Genomic DNA, 17,589 nt, shown 5'->3' with positions numbered 1-17,589 from the left:
TTATTTGCATACAACCAGTGAGAAGTCTGTAATGGTAATCCTGACGTGGTCTGATTTTTAAGGCTAGCCTGCACCGTAAAATGCAGTGGTTTACCATGTATGCTCTTGTTGAGACTGGCAGGGAGTGTGCATTGCTCATTTTATTGTATCACACTGCACTGCTGTTCAGGGACACAGTGCCATTCAGTGCAGAACAAGAAATGCAGACATGCTGCATTTTTCCCCACTGCAACACTACAGTTTTCTTTAGCTGTGACCTGCGTTTATGCAGTGTGGAACCTCCTTTGCATGCAGGATCTAGCAACACTACAGTTTTCTTTAGCTGTGACCTGCATTTATCCAGTGTGGAACCTCCTTTGCATGCAGGATCTAGCTATACTAGGCTACCATGGTGCTCCCTGCTCTTCCCCCTCCCTTCCCTAAGCTAACAGACTGGAAGTTCAGGGAAGCAGCACTGCGAGAGCAGGAGTCAAAAGCATTGAACATTTTAATAATTTAAAAACATTTTTACTGGGGAATGTTTTTTTGTGCTAAAAATGATAAAAAAAAAGTTTTTATGCAAACATTTTAGAAGCTTGTAGATGAAACTATATACCTGTGAGTCACTGAAAACCATTTCAACATTTCCAATGTCACTTAGATCAGTAATCATAAATATATGAAACAGACATAAATTTAAGATTAGTGATCTAAGTGACTTTTGTAGCAGAAACCTGAAACGATTAGAAAAAACCATGCCCTGGAGAGCTTTATCTTATGTTATATGTAGGTTTGCATGAAATACTGACCATGACAGGTAGTTGTGTATTTGATATGCAGTATTATGTTCCTAAAGAAATAATGTATATTGATTCTCCTGTCCCTAATGAATGCTCATAATTCACTTTTTTATGTGATTTCCCTTTTAGTTTCCACGTTTAAGCTGTATCAACGAGCGAAGCATGTGTACTGTGAAGCAGCCAGAGTTGTAGCCTTCAAGAAGGTTTGTGATGAGGCACCTGCCAATGCTGTTCAGCTGCTTGGAGACCTAATGAACCAGAGCCATGTGAGCTGCAGAGACTTGTATGAGTGCAGCTGCACTGAACTTGATCAGCTGGTGGACATCTGTCTGTAAGTTTTGACAAATATAACGCTAAAAAAAGCTCTTGGCTTTCTGGTTGACTAGATGATGAAACCACGACATTGGTTTCCACAGATTCTACACCTTTGGCACCAATGTAACAAAGTATCTCATTTCTTCAATTGTTCACTATTGCAGTATTGCATTTCTGACCCCTTTGAATATAAATGGACAGATGGTAGGAAATCATATTCTTGTGGTTAACCACAAAGTAAATACTTTTAAAGCATATGTTCCCCCTCTGGAACATGTGCAAAAAATCTAAATGGTGTTTTTAACATATATTGTGCATGTGTATATACCATTTGTACAATTTATTCCAGAATGGGGGATGAGGCACCACAAATAATGAGTGTTTTCTAAACCCATATTACTAACTGCACTTGGATCATGATTAAAGAAGTAGGGGCAAAGCACTTTTGGCCCTACTTCTCCTATGAATCACAGGATTGCACTTATTTCTGCACTCTCGTGTCCCGTTTTCAGCCAACACCTGGCTAAAGTCTGCTGTGGGCTGACGTCAGTGAGCCAGTCCAGCCTCTGGAGAGATCTTGACTTTAATGACGGGGTCCACCCAAATGTCTCGACTGGCAGCTGGCTCAACCTCTCAATGCACCACTGAGTGCCAGAGCCAGCCTCTTCCACCCCCGCCACAGCCCTGCACTCCAGTGAGTGCTGGAAGGGCAGAGCAGAGAGACGGAGACTGACAGTCACCGGCTCTTTGTTCACTGAAGACCAAGAACTGAGCAATCAGCAGTCTTTGAATGGTGTAGAGCCAGCAGAGTATGACTGTTTGTTTCTTATATTTCATACTTCTCTTTTAAATACAACAGTCTGATAAAGCATATATAACACACATGAAAATAAGTGCATCGAATACAGTTTTCTCTTTTTTATAAACCCCTCAGCTCCAGTTTGTAAATGCTGAACACTGATTTCAGTGGGAGTTCTGATTGCCACTTTAAGCTGCTAGCAGGTTTCAGCATGCTTTAAGCAAGCTTCAAGAAGTTCTAAAGCCTACTAGCAGCTTGTTTAAAGTGGCAATCAGCATTCCCATTAGGATCTGTGTTCAACATTTACAAACTGGAGTTGAATGGTACCTTAAAAGCTTCAACAAAGCTTGCTGAAACCTCTGCAAATGTGTGGTCAATGCTTGCTGTTCACACTGCTCTTATACAAGCTGAAGCCTGTGTGAAACAGGTCTAAGAGATACAATACCCTGTTATTTATGCTTCGTACAGTGGGTAAAATAAGTACGTTTCTCAATAAATATATTTCTAAAGGTCCTATTGACATGAAATTTTTCACCACATGCCAGTAACAACCCATGCAGTCCATACATACAAAGACACCAGAACAAATAAGTTCAGAAATTAACCGCTTCCGTCCGCCCTGTAGTATATATATATATATATATATATATACATGATTTTGCAGTTCCAAGTAGGAGGCGCGTGCGCCCTACCCGCACCGCCATTCGGGCAATGCAGTTCTCTCCCCTGTCAGCTCCTGCACACTGCTTTGTATGGCTCTGCATAGCAGAGCCATACAAAACAGTGTGGTTACAGTTGAAAGCACACACAGCATATAATGTGAGCACACAGTTAACCCTTTGATCGCCCCGCATGTTAACCCCTTCCGGCTCAGTGCCATTAGTACAGTGTCAGTGCTTTTTATTAGCATTGATCACTGTATTGTTGTCACTGGGGATGTCAGTGACACCAAATCAGTTCCCCCCAGTGTCCGAATGACTGCCGCAATCCCGCTATAAGTTGCTTATCGCCGCCATTACTACTAAAAAAAAACCTTTCACGTAAACCAATTAATTTACACGTATTGGGCTTTTTTTTTTAGCAAGGACATGTAGCAGAATACATTGTGCTCTAAATTTATGACAAAATTTGATTTTATATTTTTTTATTGGACATGTTTAATAGCAAAAAGTCAAAAATATATTTTTTTTCTCAAAATTGTTGGTCTTTTTTTGTTTATAGCGCAAAAAATAAACCTGGAGAGGCGATCAAATGCCACCAAAATAAAGCTCTATTTGTGGGAAAAAAAGGCCGTAAATTTAATTTGGGTGCAGGGTTGCATGAACATGCAATTGTCAGTTAAAGTAACGCAGCGTAGTAACACAAAAAATGGCCTGGTCAGGAAGGGGGGTAAATCCTCTGGAGGGCAAGTGGTTAATTTATGTGTAATAAAATGGGAAAAGGTATTGAAAACATGAAGAAAAGGAGGCGCAAAGAGGCATGGAAAGCCAAGACACCAGCTGAAATCTATCAGTAATTAGAAAACAATCCTGCCCCTTGTCAGTGCAAATTAAAATCAGCTGGTTCAATCTCAACTGATGGCCTATAAAAAGGTGTCTCATTACCAAGGTGTCACACAAGAAACATCTCATAATGGGTAAAAGCAAAGACCTTATTGTTACAAAACATACTGATGGCATTGGTTACAAAAGGATATCTAAACTTCTGAATGTTCCAGTGGGCTTTGTTGGGGACATAATCCAGAAGTAGAAAGAACATAATTTCACCATAAACCGTCCACGACCAGGTGCTCATCGCAAGTGAAAAGAATTATCGGAAAAGTTGTCCAAGAGCCAAGGACCACTTGTGGAGAGCTTCAGGAAGACCTGGAATTAGCAGGTACAACTTTTTCAAAGAAAACAATAAGTAATGCACTCAACCGCCATGGACTGTATGCATGCTCACCACGCAAGACTCCTTTGCTGAAGAAAAAACATGTTGAAGCTCGTTTAACATTTGCTGCACAACATTTAAACAAGTCTGTTAAATACTGGGAGAATATAGGTTGGTCAGATGAGACAAAAATGGAACTCTTTGGATGACATAATACACACCATGTTTGGAGGTCAAATGGTACTGCACATCACCCCAAAAAACACCATACCAACCGTGAAGTTTGGAGGTGGGAACATCATAAAATCATGGTGTGGGGCTGTTTTTCAGCATACAGTACTGGCAAACTTCATTTCATTGAAGGAATGATGAATAGAAAAATGTACCAATACATTCTTGATAAAAATCTGCTGCCATCTACCAGGATGATGAAGATGAAACGAGGGTGGACATTTCAGCAAGACAATTATCTCAAACACAAAGCCAAGGAAACTCTCAATTGGTTTCAAGAAAAGAAAATAAAGCTGCTAGAATGGCCCAGCTATTAACCTGACATGAATCCAATAGAAAATCTATGGAAAGAACTAAGATCAGAGTTTATAGAAGAGGCCCATTGAACCTTCAAGTTTTGAAGACTGTGGAAGAATGTGCCAAAATCACACCTGAGCAATGCATGTGACTAATTTCTCCATACAGGAGGCGTCTTGAAGTTGTCATTACCAATAAAGGATTTTGTATGAAGTATTAAATACATTTCAGTTGGCATGTTCAATACTTTTTTCCTGTGTCAATCCATTGTATTACACATAACTTGATTTCTGAACGTATTTGTTTTCGTTTCTTTGTATGTAAGGATTGCATGGATTGTTACCAACGTGGTGAAAATTTCATGTCAATAGCACCTTTAGAAATATATTTACTGAGAAAAATGGTGAGGTGTTCAATACTTACTTTACCTGCTGTATATGATTACAAAAAAAAAAAAGTATAACCTAAGCACTTCGTCTACAATGGCAAATTTCAAATCACTATCTTTATGTTCTTTCTCCAACAAATATCTGGGGATAGGTAAGCATGTCTGTTTTAATCTAATTGAACGCTGATCTGGGAATACTCCTGTATACAACACATGTTGGAAAAACTAAGACGGAAATTGTTTCTTTGGAATTACATGGATTGACACTTACAGCATACCATAGGATATAAAGTATCCCGCGGGGTCTCCGTGTGAGGTTGATTCCTACACTATTCCGTCACTCTATATATAGAAACACTTTTAACAAATTCTTAAAATATGTTCATTTATTGTAATACCTTTAATCTTAACCCACATAAAGTTAACCCATAAACAGTTAACATCCTTGGCAAGTCAAATGACTCAGGTGGATATAGACCTGCAATCAGCATTGTCAGGTGAGTTTTCAGAAACAAAGTATAAAATTGAAAAGGAAATCCTTGCATTTAGCTCCATGCACACTGGGAGTTTTAATAACGCCGGTAACGTTAGCTGTGTAAAGTCATGTTAAAAACATGAGTTTTTCAGCGATTTTGCATTAGCGAGTAGTGGTGCTTTGCCGCGTTTTTTGCGTTTGCATTTTTTAGTGTTTTTTTAATTAAATTTTTTTTTAAACTCAAAGTTCAAAAACGCCAGTTTACTGTGTTTTACCGCATTTTGCTACAATTTTCAGCTTTAGAGCGTTTTTACAGCTACAAAACTCCTCTAGAAACCCACTAGTTCTGGGGGGTTTTTTCCAGCCAAAAAAACGTCCCTGCCAAAAAAACGTGTATTACAGTCTATCTCTGCATGGACACATAGGATAACATGTAGAAAAAAACAGCAAAAGTCAAAAACAGCAGCTGTAAAAACGTCCAATGTGCATGAGGACTAAGAGTGAGCTGGAAAGGAGGAAACAATCCAAGTTTGGTCAGGACACTAAGGACTCTAATCGTCAACTATATACATGGTCACATACATACAGTTTGCACAACAGACTCTGATACTCCTATCTCTTCTCATAGACTCTAATGGGGTGTTTTTGGAACAGACCCTCGGAGACACACAACATTGGATACAATCTTGTTTTTACACTATCGTAGCCAGGGTGAAAGGAAACACAGAAAGTGATCCACAAGAATCCAGTGAATGTGACAATAGTAATGGAAACATAGAACCTGATCCATAAAATACCTTCTTCACTTATAAATTCAGGGGATGCAAGCACGCTATCCAAATATAAATGTTGTCCAAAGTCATATATTAATAGATTTTTGTTAGATCAGGATTTATATAATTTTTTTCAATAACATCAGTTGGAAAGTTCATAATTTTCAGGAGGCAAAATGCCGCAAACAAGCGCTTCTGGACGTTCTTACAACCCAAAAAAAAAAAACTGGGGGGGGTAAAAAAAAATGCTAAAAAATGCAAATGCGGAAAAACGTGGGAAAATGCCGCTAATCATTGCAAAACACTGCTAAATGCTAATGCAAAAACGCTAAAAAAGCTTAAAAACTCAGTTTTAACGTGACTTTACACAGCTATCATCACCAGCATTATCAAAACATCCAGTGTGCATGAGGGCTTACTGTCACACTAAAGATGCTGATGACTTCCTTGAAAGACTGAAAGGTGTCAGAAAATACCTCTGATTTGTTACTAATGTCATGGAATGTTTCTAGCCTATATACCTCTATTGACAGGGTAAGCCTGCGATTACACATATGCACCATGAATTAGATCAGTATTGGAGTGCAATTCACCCCTGGTTCACATGTATGCATTTTTGGATGCGGTTTCAACTGTTCAAATTCGAATGACAGTATAATAGGCAAAATTGGATCGCACTGCCCAAACCTGCAGACGATCCTTTTTGCAACCACCTATATCTGAATGCCCCCCCCCCCCCATAGGAACACATTTCAATACACTGTCATCCGAATTCGGACAGTTCAAACCGCTTACAGAAGAGCATATATATGAACCAGGGTTAAAGGGCATTGATGCTATAGTAAGTTTGATGGAGTTTAGCAAATTCTATACTGGCGAATAACTAGAATAGTTTAGGGAACTTTTTAATTGGCTTTGTTCAAAATTTGCTTCATTTGAGGAACTGTTTTATCTACAATGTAGAGGGGTTGCAGTTAGTTCTAATATCCCTCCATCATTCACAGAGGCATTTATGAATCAATCTGAGATCAGGTTTTTGTATTCACTGTTGTGTTTATTGGCTCTTCATTGATGATGTCTTTGCATTCTGGTGGGATGACATTGGCTCTTTGTTGTCCTTTTAATGATGAATTGAACAGTTTTGATCCATCAATTCATTTTCATTTAAAAGTGGAATATGACTGCATTAGAGCTTTGTATATCATAGCATATTTTTATTATACAGTATTTATAAAGCACCAACAGTTCACTCACCGCTGTACATTACAAAGGGGGACAGAACATGCGACAGTACAGTAACAATGCAATGCGATACACGAGGGGTTCGAGGGCCCTGCTCTTTCGAGCTTACAATCTAGGAGGGAGGGGGTAGTGGTACAGGAGGAGATAGCTGGGTGGGGTAGGCTTCCCTGAAGAGGTGGGTTTTCAGGGTACGCCTAAAGGAGAGGAGAGTAAGTGATAGTCTGATGGGTTGGGGCAGGGAGTTCCAGAGGATGGGTGACACCCTGGAGAAATCCTGGAGGCGGGCATGGGAGGAAGAGACCAGGGAACTAGAGAGAAGGAAGTCTTGTGAGGAGCGGAATGTGCATGTTGGGTGGTACTTTGATATTAGGTCAGTGCTGTAGTACGGGGCAGTATGGTGGACAGCTTTGTACGTCAGTGTTAGGATTTTGAATTTGATCCGTTGCGCAATTGGAAGCCAGTGGAGGGATTGGCAGAGGGGGGTGGCAGAAATGGAGCGGTTGGTAAGGTGAATGAGTCTGGCTGCCGTATTCAGGATCGACTGAAGTGGGGATAGCCTGTGGTGAGGCAGGCCAGTGAGGAGGGAGTTGCAGTAATCGAGTCGTGATATGATGAGGGAGTGGATGAGCTGTTTAGTGGTTTCTGGGGTTAGGAGCGTGCGGATTTTGGTGATGTTGCGGAGGTGGAGTCTGCATGAGTTTGTTAATGATTGGACTTGAGGATGGAAGGATAGGTTGGAGTCCAGAATGACACCAAGTACTCTGGCCTGCGGGGCGGGCCTGATAGTGGCATTGTTGGACATGATGGAGAAGTCAATGGGGGATGGTGTGCGGGCAGGGGGGAAGACTAGGAGCTCGGTTTTGGAGAGGTTCAGTTTAAGGAAGTGGAGCGACATCCAGTCTGATAGGTTTGTGATTCGGGCAGAGACTGAGCGGGTGAGGCGAGGGGTTGAGAGAGAGATTTGTGTGTCGTCGGCATAGAGGTGGTAGTTGAAGCCATGAGAGTGTATGAGTTGGCCAAGGGAGGAGGTGTAGATGGAGAAGAGAAGGGGCCCGAGGACGGAGCCTTGAGGGACCCCAACAGAGAGGGGGAGTGAGGGGGAGGTGGTAGCGTTAAAGGCAATGCTGAAAGAGCGTTGTGATAGGTAGGATGAGAGCCAGGAGACAGCGGAATCTCTGAGGCCGAGGGAGTGTAGTTTTTTTTTGAGGAGGGGGTGGTCAACTGTGTCGAAGGGCGCGGAGAGGTCAAGGAGTAGGAGCACTGAATAGTGGCCATTAGCTTTGGTGGTTAGAAGGTCGTTGGAGAGTTTGAGTAAGGCAGTTTCGGTGGAGTGTAGGGGACGGAAGCCGGACTGTAGAGGATCGAGGAGGTTGTTGTCGTTGAGGTGAGAGCTTAGGCGAGTGTAGACTAAGCGCTCGAGGAGTTTGGATGTGAATGGGAGCAGGGAGATGGGTCTGAGGTTGTTCGGGTCTTTGGGGTCCAGGGAGGGCTTTTTAAGTATGGGGGTGATGTGTGCATGCTTCAGAGGGGAGGGGAATGCGCCAGAAGAGAGGGAGAGATTAAAGATGTGGGTGAGGGAGTGTAGGATGGAGGGGGAGGAAGGTCGTAGGAGTTGTGAGGGGATAGGGCCGATGGGGCAGGTGTTGAGGCAGGCATCAGAGAAGACCTTGGAGACCTCCTCGATGGTAGTAAGGTCGAAGGTGTGGAGTGTTGAGGGGGCTTCAGTGTGAGGAATGTTGAGTGGGGTGGAGGTCAGAGCAGTGGTGGGGCCGTGGGAATGGGGTGATGAGGGGGTAGCTGTGTGAGAGGGGACGGGGTTGGAGGGAGTTTGAGCAGCGACGAAGTCTCTGCGGATTGTGTCGAGGGAGAGGGGTGATGAGGGGGTAGTTGTGTGAGAGTGGACGGGTTTGGAGGGAGTGTGAGCTGCGGCGATGTCCTTGCGAATTGTGTCAATCTTGTTTTTGAAGTGATTGGCAATCTCAAGGGCGGTGAGTGAGAGTTAAAGCATATAAAAAATGTTGGTGTTCTTTGTACAGATAATGACACAAAACCAACAGATAAGAATCAATTAGTTTTATTCAACATTTTCATCCATATACATTTCGTTCTATTGGTAGAAAATAGTTCATAAGAGTACAGTGCATTGTCAATAAGTCGGAAAGATTCATTGCATGATGTTACCCCAGCTGGAGCTGGTGGAATCAGAAAGTGTAAGGCTGGAGCAAAATGGCACAGGGGAAGTTGAATTGAAATATTTAAAAGGTCAAACAAAGCAGATTCCCTTTCCCACACAATATCATGCATACAATAAAAATATTTTTGGTATCATTAGAAAAAATTGGTGCACAGTTATGGATACTTGTCCTGACATATTGGAATTTCAGCAAATGCAGATAAAAGCATTTGAAATGAATCACAGTTTGATTGATATGTTGGTGAAATCTGATTATCAGCCACCTCCACCAGTGCGAAAACATGCTTTTTTAGGTGCAAAAAAGAGGGGATTCCTTTCCCTGTTTGGGGTGCATACAATGCACTTTGACGTCAAGGGTAATAAGGGTAATATATTTACACATCCCACTACAGGTACATGTTAAAATATGAAGCATAACTCTAACAATCTAAAGACTTTAAGAATGGAATATGACGTTTGAGTGCTACAATCCCATTCATAAGTTGGGGGAATTGAAGTGAATAATTGAGGTTGATTTACTAAAACTGGAGAGTGCAAAATCTGGTGCAGCTGTGCATAGAAACCAATCAGCTTCCAGTTTTTTTTTGTCAAAGCTTAATTGAACAAGCTGAAGTTAGAAGCTGATTGTCTACCAAGCCCAGCTGCACCAGATATTGCACTCCACAGTTTTAGTAAATCAACCCCATTGCATCTTAATAAGCAGTGAGATGATTGTATCAGTTACTTAGTAACAGTAGAGTTAAAGTAGGTGTTTCCTTTTTTCTTTCCAGTTTTTGTTGGTAATATAAACCAGTGTAAAAAACTGCATCAAATGCTAGTGAACTAGAGAAAGGGTAGAGACACCCAATATGGTTGTTCAATTGTTGCATGTGTTTTTGAAAAAATAGGAAGCTAAGTTATATTTTAGTGCTTTGTCTCTCATTTTGGAAAAAAAGGCTCTAAGATGAAGGCGTAAGTGCTATAGGAAGCAATTCTATCCACTAGACTAAGATAAATTACCATACTGCATGTACAGATAAAGGGAAAATACTGCATAGCGCTTAGCCCAAACTGGTATTCTAATGAAAACTGACACAAGATGCTATTCACATATAATAGTATATATTAATCATAATAATCTTCTCTAAATCTTAAAAAGGAAGTGATCAAAGCAATTCTCCTTTGGGAAAAAAAAGTCATGAATTATGTCATATATTATTCCAGGGTAGCAATGTAGAAATCACAGGGCCTCATAGCAAAAATTTTCATTAATTCCCCCAACAGAAAATACCTTAATTTCCATGGCAGGTAACAAAGGACTGAAAAGGATGCAGCGGTCATAGTGACATGCAGTAAGTATTGGTCTGTGTACAGCACAGCTTACAGAATGAGACAGTATAACATAGGGACCGTAAAGCATTCCACACAGACTGATACAATGAAGAAAAGGGAATTTACAGCTCAGCATACAGTATGTAAGACAGTATTTAATATAAAATGTACAACAAGGCTTAAAGAACAAGCCCGAATACCAAATGTACAGCATGGCAAACAGAGTAAGGCAGTGCAGGATAGCAAACATACAGCATGCCATATGGAATGGGGAGGTGTAGAGTAGGGGATGTACAGCATGGTATACAGAATTAGGTGGTGGGAATAGGGAATGAACACCATGTTGTATGGAATAAGGTGAATCAGAATAAGGAATGTACAGCATTTTATACCCAATTAGAAAGTGTGGAATAAAGAATGCACAGCGTGTTATACAGAATGTTGTGTTTTTGAATAGGGAACATGCATTGTGGCAAATGGTATGAGATTACGAAAGAGGGAATGTACAGCATGGCATACAGAATGGGACGTTGTGACATAGGGATAGTACAGCATGCCATAAGAAATGAGAAGAAAATCTACAACATGGCTTACAGAATGAGGCTTGGCAGTAAAGAGAATGCACAGCGTGGCATAGGGAATGAGAGGGTGTGGAATAAGTAATGTAAAGCATAGCATATGGAATGAGGAGGTGCAGAATATGAAATGTATAACATTGCATGTGAAATTAGGGGTGCAGAGTGGGGAATTTACAGCATGTATTTGAAATAAAGCCTTAAAAGAAAGGGAACATACACAGGGTTAGTGACAAAGCACCCTAAAATGGCCTATTTGTGCTTCTGCTGCTGCTCAGGCTCACCCCATCGAGACCTCCATCAGTGAATTGGGGGGCATCAGAACCTCAGAGATTATAAGATTTGGTCTGAAGATCTCCTGTTCTGCTAGTTACACTGGGCTGCCAACCCTATCCATCAACACAAAACCCACAAAGGAATTGACAATTCACCCGATCGCCATTGTCATTGGTAAACACAGAAGCTAGCAGAAGAAATCTTCCATCGCTTCCTTCTTCTGCAATGATTTGCATTAGATGTCATCTGTCAGAGCCTAAGAGGATACATGTAGTGGAAAATGTCATCAGCTGGCTTCTGGGTTTACAAACACTTATTCCTGGGGTCCACCACTCCTTCCCCCGGCTCGAGACCCACAACAGCTGTGTGGGCTACTATGGCCATAGTTCTGCCAGTGGTTGATCCATATAGTTGTGATTGCAAACACAAATAGTACATATAAATGAATACAAGATAACAGGTTCACCACCGTGTACATATATCTTGGTTGACTGTTGAATGCAAAAAGTGATGATTGTTACAGTCCCATAAGAATTTGTGGAATAACATGTTTTATGTATACGTAAATATTATAATACATTGCTCCAAAAAATTAATAGAACACTTTGGAAACACATCAGATCTCAAAGGGGAAAAATATATCATGCTGGATATCTATACTGATATGGACTGGGTAGTGTGTTAGGAACGTAAGGATGCCCCATTATTTGATGGAAATGAAAATGATCAACCTACAGAGGACTGAATTCAAAGACACCCAGAAAATCAAAGTGAAAAAATGATGCAGCAGAGTAGCCCATTTTGCTGAAATTTTATTGCAGCAACTCAAAATGGTACTCAATAGTTTGTATGGCCCCACGTGCTTGTATGCATGCATGACAAGTTGGGGCATGTATCCAAATGAGATGGTGGATGGTGTCCTGGGGAATTTCCTCCCAGATCTGGACCAGGATATCACTGAGCTCCTGGGCAGTCTGAGCTGGTGGCATCGGATGGACCGAAACATGATATCCCAGAGGTGTTCTATTGGATTTAGATCAGGCGAGCGTGGGGGCCATTCAGTGGTATCAATTATTCCTCTGGATCAACTGTGGGTATAGGATTATAACTTTTTTTTTTTTTAATGGTTGAACTGGATGGACGTTTCTCTTTTTTTAGCCAGATTAACTATGTAACTATGCAATTCCTTCATCCTCCAGGAACTGCCTGCATACTCTCGCCACATGAGGCCGGGCATTATCATGCACCAGTAGGAACCCAGGACCCACTGCACCAGCATAGGGTCTGACAATGGGTCCAAGGATTTCATCCCGATACCTAATGGTAGTCAGGGTGCCATTGTCTAGCCTTTAGAGGTCTGTGCATCATATATGTCGCCCCAGACCAACACTGACCCACCACCAAAACGGTCATGCTGAACAATGTTATAGGCAGCATAACATTCTCCATGGCTTCTCCAGAACCTTTCACATCTGTCACATGTGCTCAGGGTGAACCTGCTCTAATTTGTGAAAAACACAGGGCGCCAGTGGAGGACCTGACAATTCTGGTGTTCAATGGCAAATGGCAATCGAGCTCTGTGGTGCCGGGCAGTGAGCGCAGGACCCACTAGAGGACGTTGGGCTCTTAGGCCACCCTCATGAAATCTGTTTCTGATTGTTTGATCAGAGACATTCACATCAGTGGCCTGCTGGAGGTCATTTTGTAGGGCTCTGGCAGTGCTAATCCTGTTCCTCCTTGCACAAAGGAGCAGATACTGGTCCTGCTGATGGGTTAAGGACCTTCTACTGCCTTGTCCAGCTCTCCTAGAGTAACTGCCTGTCTCCTGAAATCTCCTCCATGCTCTTGAGACTGTGCTGGGAGACACAGAAAACCTTCTGGCAATGGCACGTATTGATGTGCCATCCTGGAGGAGTTGGACTGCCTGTACAACCTCTGTAGGGTCCAGGTATCGCCTCTACCAGTACACTGACCCTAGCCAAATGTAAAACAGTGAGAAAAGATGAGTAGGGAAAAAAATGTCACTGGCCTCCACCTATAAAACCATTCCTGTTTTGGGGGTCATCTCATTGTTGCCCATCTAGTGCCCCTGTGTTAAGCTGAAACTGATTAACAACCCCCTCTGCTACTTAATTGACTAGATTAATATCCCAGGAGTTTAATTGACTTGATGCTATACTCTGATTAAAAAGTGTTCCTTTCATTTTTTTGAGAAATGTATGTCCAATGACTGCCAAGAACTGCACAATCCTGAACAATTACATCTTACTATGTAATCACACATGTCCCTACCATAGGACGGTATTACAGAGCTGATCAACAGCCTGCATACACACACTTATGCGTTAACAAAACTTGTTGATGCAAAGTATGGTGTACTGCATTAAGGCAACATGAAAAACCAGACATGTACGTTTGTGGTGAGCAGCAGTATTGGTACACTGCCTGCTACTACTGTAAGGGTGCATGTGGGTGCCATTCAAAATGAAAGACGCCAAAATGCAGTGCAGAAGTTTAGATCAAAGTGCAGAAGTACAGTGTTAAATTCACAAGTGTGCAGGCCAAAGCAAGAGCAGTTCAAGATTAAATAAAATCACTGCACAAGAACATGAACAACAATAATCCTTTCTCGCTAAAATGCTGCTCAGTATAGATACAAGTCAAGTGTAGATACAAAACATAGGCGAAACAAGGGCAAAACAGGTGGCAGGCCATACTGAGCCCCATAATAAATATATGCATGTAAAAGCACAAAAAAGGAAGAACTAGGACCATAGGTAACTATTGTCATCCATACGACACCTACACTAGCAGATAAGGTAAATGGAAGGTTATGCTCCAGTAAGAATCAATATATGGTGGTAAAGAGCATACAAAGGTTAGTAGGGAGCAGGTTCGACCCCTCACCTCCAAGTGATGGCATAGTCAGTCCATTTTAATGGAAAAAAGAGGGGTGGCAGCTGAAGGAAGGGTTGGGAGAAGGGGGAGGAGAGGGGGTCAAGAATAGGAATGGAAGGTTGAGAATTCTGATTTCTGATTCTCCAGCATCCTTCACTGGGCAAGTTGTGGGGATTGCGAATCACTTTCCAGATCTAAGCTCAGCAATTCCCTATGGAAAAGAGTTTCCTGAAGAAGTTGTCTGTCCCCATTGTCCGCCATATCCTGCCCTTAAAAGATTTTGTCCATCCCCATTGAATACTTCCCTGTGTTTAAAGGCCTGATGGGTAAAAGACTAGAAACCCTTTCTAAGACCTTATTTTCCCCTGCAGGTTTTGCCCTGCAACCTGCAGCTGCGACCATGTCCATCTGCCAGACCCTAGCTGTCTAGTTCAAGGCTATGTCATCTATCCTGACAGATCCTTCTGTCCTTCAGTAATTGGAGCTTATGCCTGTGGCCCTACTCTCTTGTGTGGATGGGCTGATAGATATAATATACTAATTCCAGAATGGTGCTGCTTTTGATACATATGTGAAGGCCCCTTTGGCTTAAATGTTGGTCTGCAGAGAATAAGTGCAAGTAACCCCTCCTCTGTACTGTATGCCCTTTAAGAGAGAGCGCTGCTTTGCCAAATCCCTGGACAACTTCACCTAGGAAAGAGTAAACTTTTCCCCCAGAAACAAAACGCAAAACCTTCCACTCCTGAGGCAAAAAGAGTTTCTATCCTTTCTCTCAGGTTTCCAAATCCAAGGCAAAGTCTGGAGCTCTGTTTCACCTTAGGTCCTAGACCCCCTAAATTCTCCAAGTCCACAAGCAAGTCCTCCTTTCAATGAGGGGGCGCCCCACTTGTCAGAGTAGAGGAACATCTATTGGCCTTCGCAGCCATATGGTCCAAGGATAGTTCAGACATTTGAGTCCAGACATTTGGGTATAGGGGCTATAAACTGGAATTTCATTCTCTGCCTCCACACGCTTTATGTTGTCAAACTTGCCAACATCCCTGCACAGATTAGCAGACCTTCATGCTGCTCTAGTACCGTTCTTCTCTCAAGAGGTCACAGTCATTGTCCTGGAATAGAAGAAGTTTCAAGGTTGTAATTTTAACCTTAAAAAAGTAAAATATTGAAGCGAGCGCTAAAAATATATATAAGCAGCTGAAAACACTAAAAGGTACACCATAAGCCTTCAATAAAATCTCAAATAATAGTGCAGCACTAAAAACGGTAAAAGAAATCTTATAAGGCAAATGAACATAAATAGTAAATGTGTTATAATCATAAAATGCCTAAAAACACATGGAAATATAGTCCCTTACGTAAAAACGCACAGGCACCTCTAATGCGTTTTGAAACATAAAATGTCATTAAAATCTCAGTAAAATCTTCCGGATAATTATCAGGATAATCGCCAGATGATTATGTAAAATCCAAGTGTATGGATCCTCAGATGGGTGTTCTAATAAATATATGAAATGCGCACTCACCAGAAGCACATAAATGTAGCGCGTTGTATACTGTTGGAACAGTCAGGGATCCCTTCTTAGGGTGGTCCGGAATGCAGCCTGGGAGTGGATGGCCTTCCTTAGTTTACAGGATATTGGCAAGCCAAGGTAAATGGATCAACCTCGTCCAGGCTCTGGGATGTTCACCGGGGATTGCTGGGAAGTTAAAATGCTCGGTGCAGAGCAAAGAAAAGGGGTATTCCCATAGTGTAGTATTTAAAATGATGCTTTAATGGTATTTAATTGTAAAAAAGCATAAAATCCAAAAACGTACACTTGTGCAAGAAACAAAGCAATAAAATGACAATTGCATGAATAAAACACTGACCAGCTGGTAAAATGAGGTGGCCGCCGGATCACAGAGGTCCAGCGGCCACCTCATTTTACCAGCTGGTCAGTGTTCTATTCATGCAATTGTCATTTTATTGCTTCGTTTCTTGCACAAGTGTATGTTTTTGGAATTTATGCTTTTTTACATTTAATTTAATAATTTTTATACATTTTAACATGCGCTGTTCTCTTATTTTTCTAGAACGCATGATGATCATTTTTAGACCATTTTTAGTCTACTTACTTCTTTTAACATGCGTTGTTCCTCTAGAACGCATGATAATCATTTTTGCTAGTCTACACTTTGTTTTTTTTCTTAGTTGATTCTATACGTCTTATTACTGTTTTACCCTGACTTATATCAATACGTTTTCATACCTTTTGAATATTTTTTAAATGTTTTAAATGTTTTACATCATTCATAGTGGTAATCTATTTATTATGTAATTCTGTTTAATATAATTTTTATTATGTTTGCCTTGCTTACATTCCAGACGCCCTTTTTTAGCATCTATGCATTTAACAAATTAATTACATAGCACATACAATGGAGGTGACTTCCAGCTCTCTGAAAGTCTATTTCCCCCCAAAAAACAAGGAAAAATGGCGCCCACGCATGTGCATCGTATTGCTTGTTTCGAGCATTCCATCACGGATATTATATTTCAACACATAGCTGTTGATATTATTAGCCTTACAATAGCCTTTAGTAAATGCTAATCAATAATTATGTGGCAGAGCCTTGTCTTTGAATATTTTATATTGACAGCCGTTTGTAGTGTTTCTCCCTCTGAGACCAAGGTAAAATGGCGCTCGCGCATGCACGATACAACGTTGGACTTAGGCTATGTATTTCCTTGCCGCGGACCAACGCAAAATGGTGCCCGTGGTTTTGCGCATGCAAAACTTGCGCCGGTCTCCGGCAAGATGGCGCCTGGTAATCGAGATGCAATTTTTGACATTTTTGAAATCCATAAATAGCAATGTACAGATGTCAGGCTGCAAATGGCATACCCCTTTTGATAATGTACTTGTAGTACAAAACGCGTCAAGGAGGAGCCCTGCACGCCATGACGTCAAGCCGCTGGATCACGCAGGTCCGTCGGCCACCTCATTTTACCAGCTGGTCAGTGTTATATTCATGCAATTGTCATTTTATTGCTTTGTTTCTTGCACAACAAGTGTACGTTTTTGGATTTTATACTTTTTACATTTAAATACCATTAAAGCATCATTTTAAATACTACACTATGGGAATACCTCTTTTCTTTGCTCCGCACCAAGCATTTTAAC

The 17,589-nt window shown here is 41.4% G+C and overlaps 1 protein-coding gene across 1 annotated transcript in view; it reads left to right on the top strand.

The window, feature by feature from the left end:
- GALK2 (galactokinase 2) overlaps positions 1-17,589 on the top strand; it is a 289,559-nt gene that overhangs the window by 243,847 nt on the left and 28,123 nt on the right. The window contains exon 9 of the mRNA XM_089670313.1: positions 909-1,110. Within this exon, the coding sequence (XP_089526439.1) occupies positions 909-1,110 (202 nt within the window). The remainder of the gene's footprint in view (positions 1-908; positions 1,111-17,589) is intronic.

This window comes from Staurois parvus, unplaced genomic scaffold (genome assembly GCF_062004578.1).
Source record: "Staurois parvus isolate SC_StPar_1 unplaced genomic scaffold, SC_StPar_1.0 ptg000089l, whole genome shotgun sequence".
NCBI classification, from domain to species: domain Eukaryota; kingdom Metazoa; phylum Chordata; class Amphibia; order Anura; family Ranidae; genus Staurois; species Staurois parvus.
The sequence above is the reverse complement of the archived record's forward strand: the minus strand, read 5'-3'. Positions and strand labels throughout refer to the sequence as shown.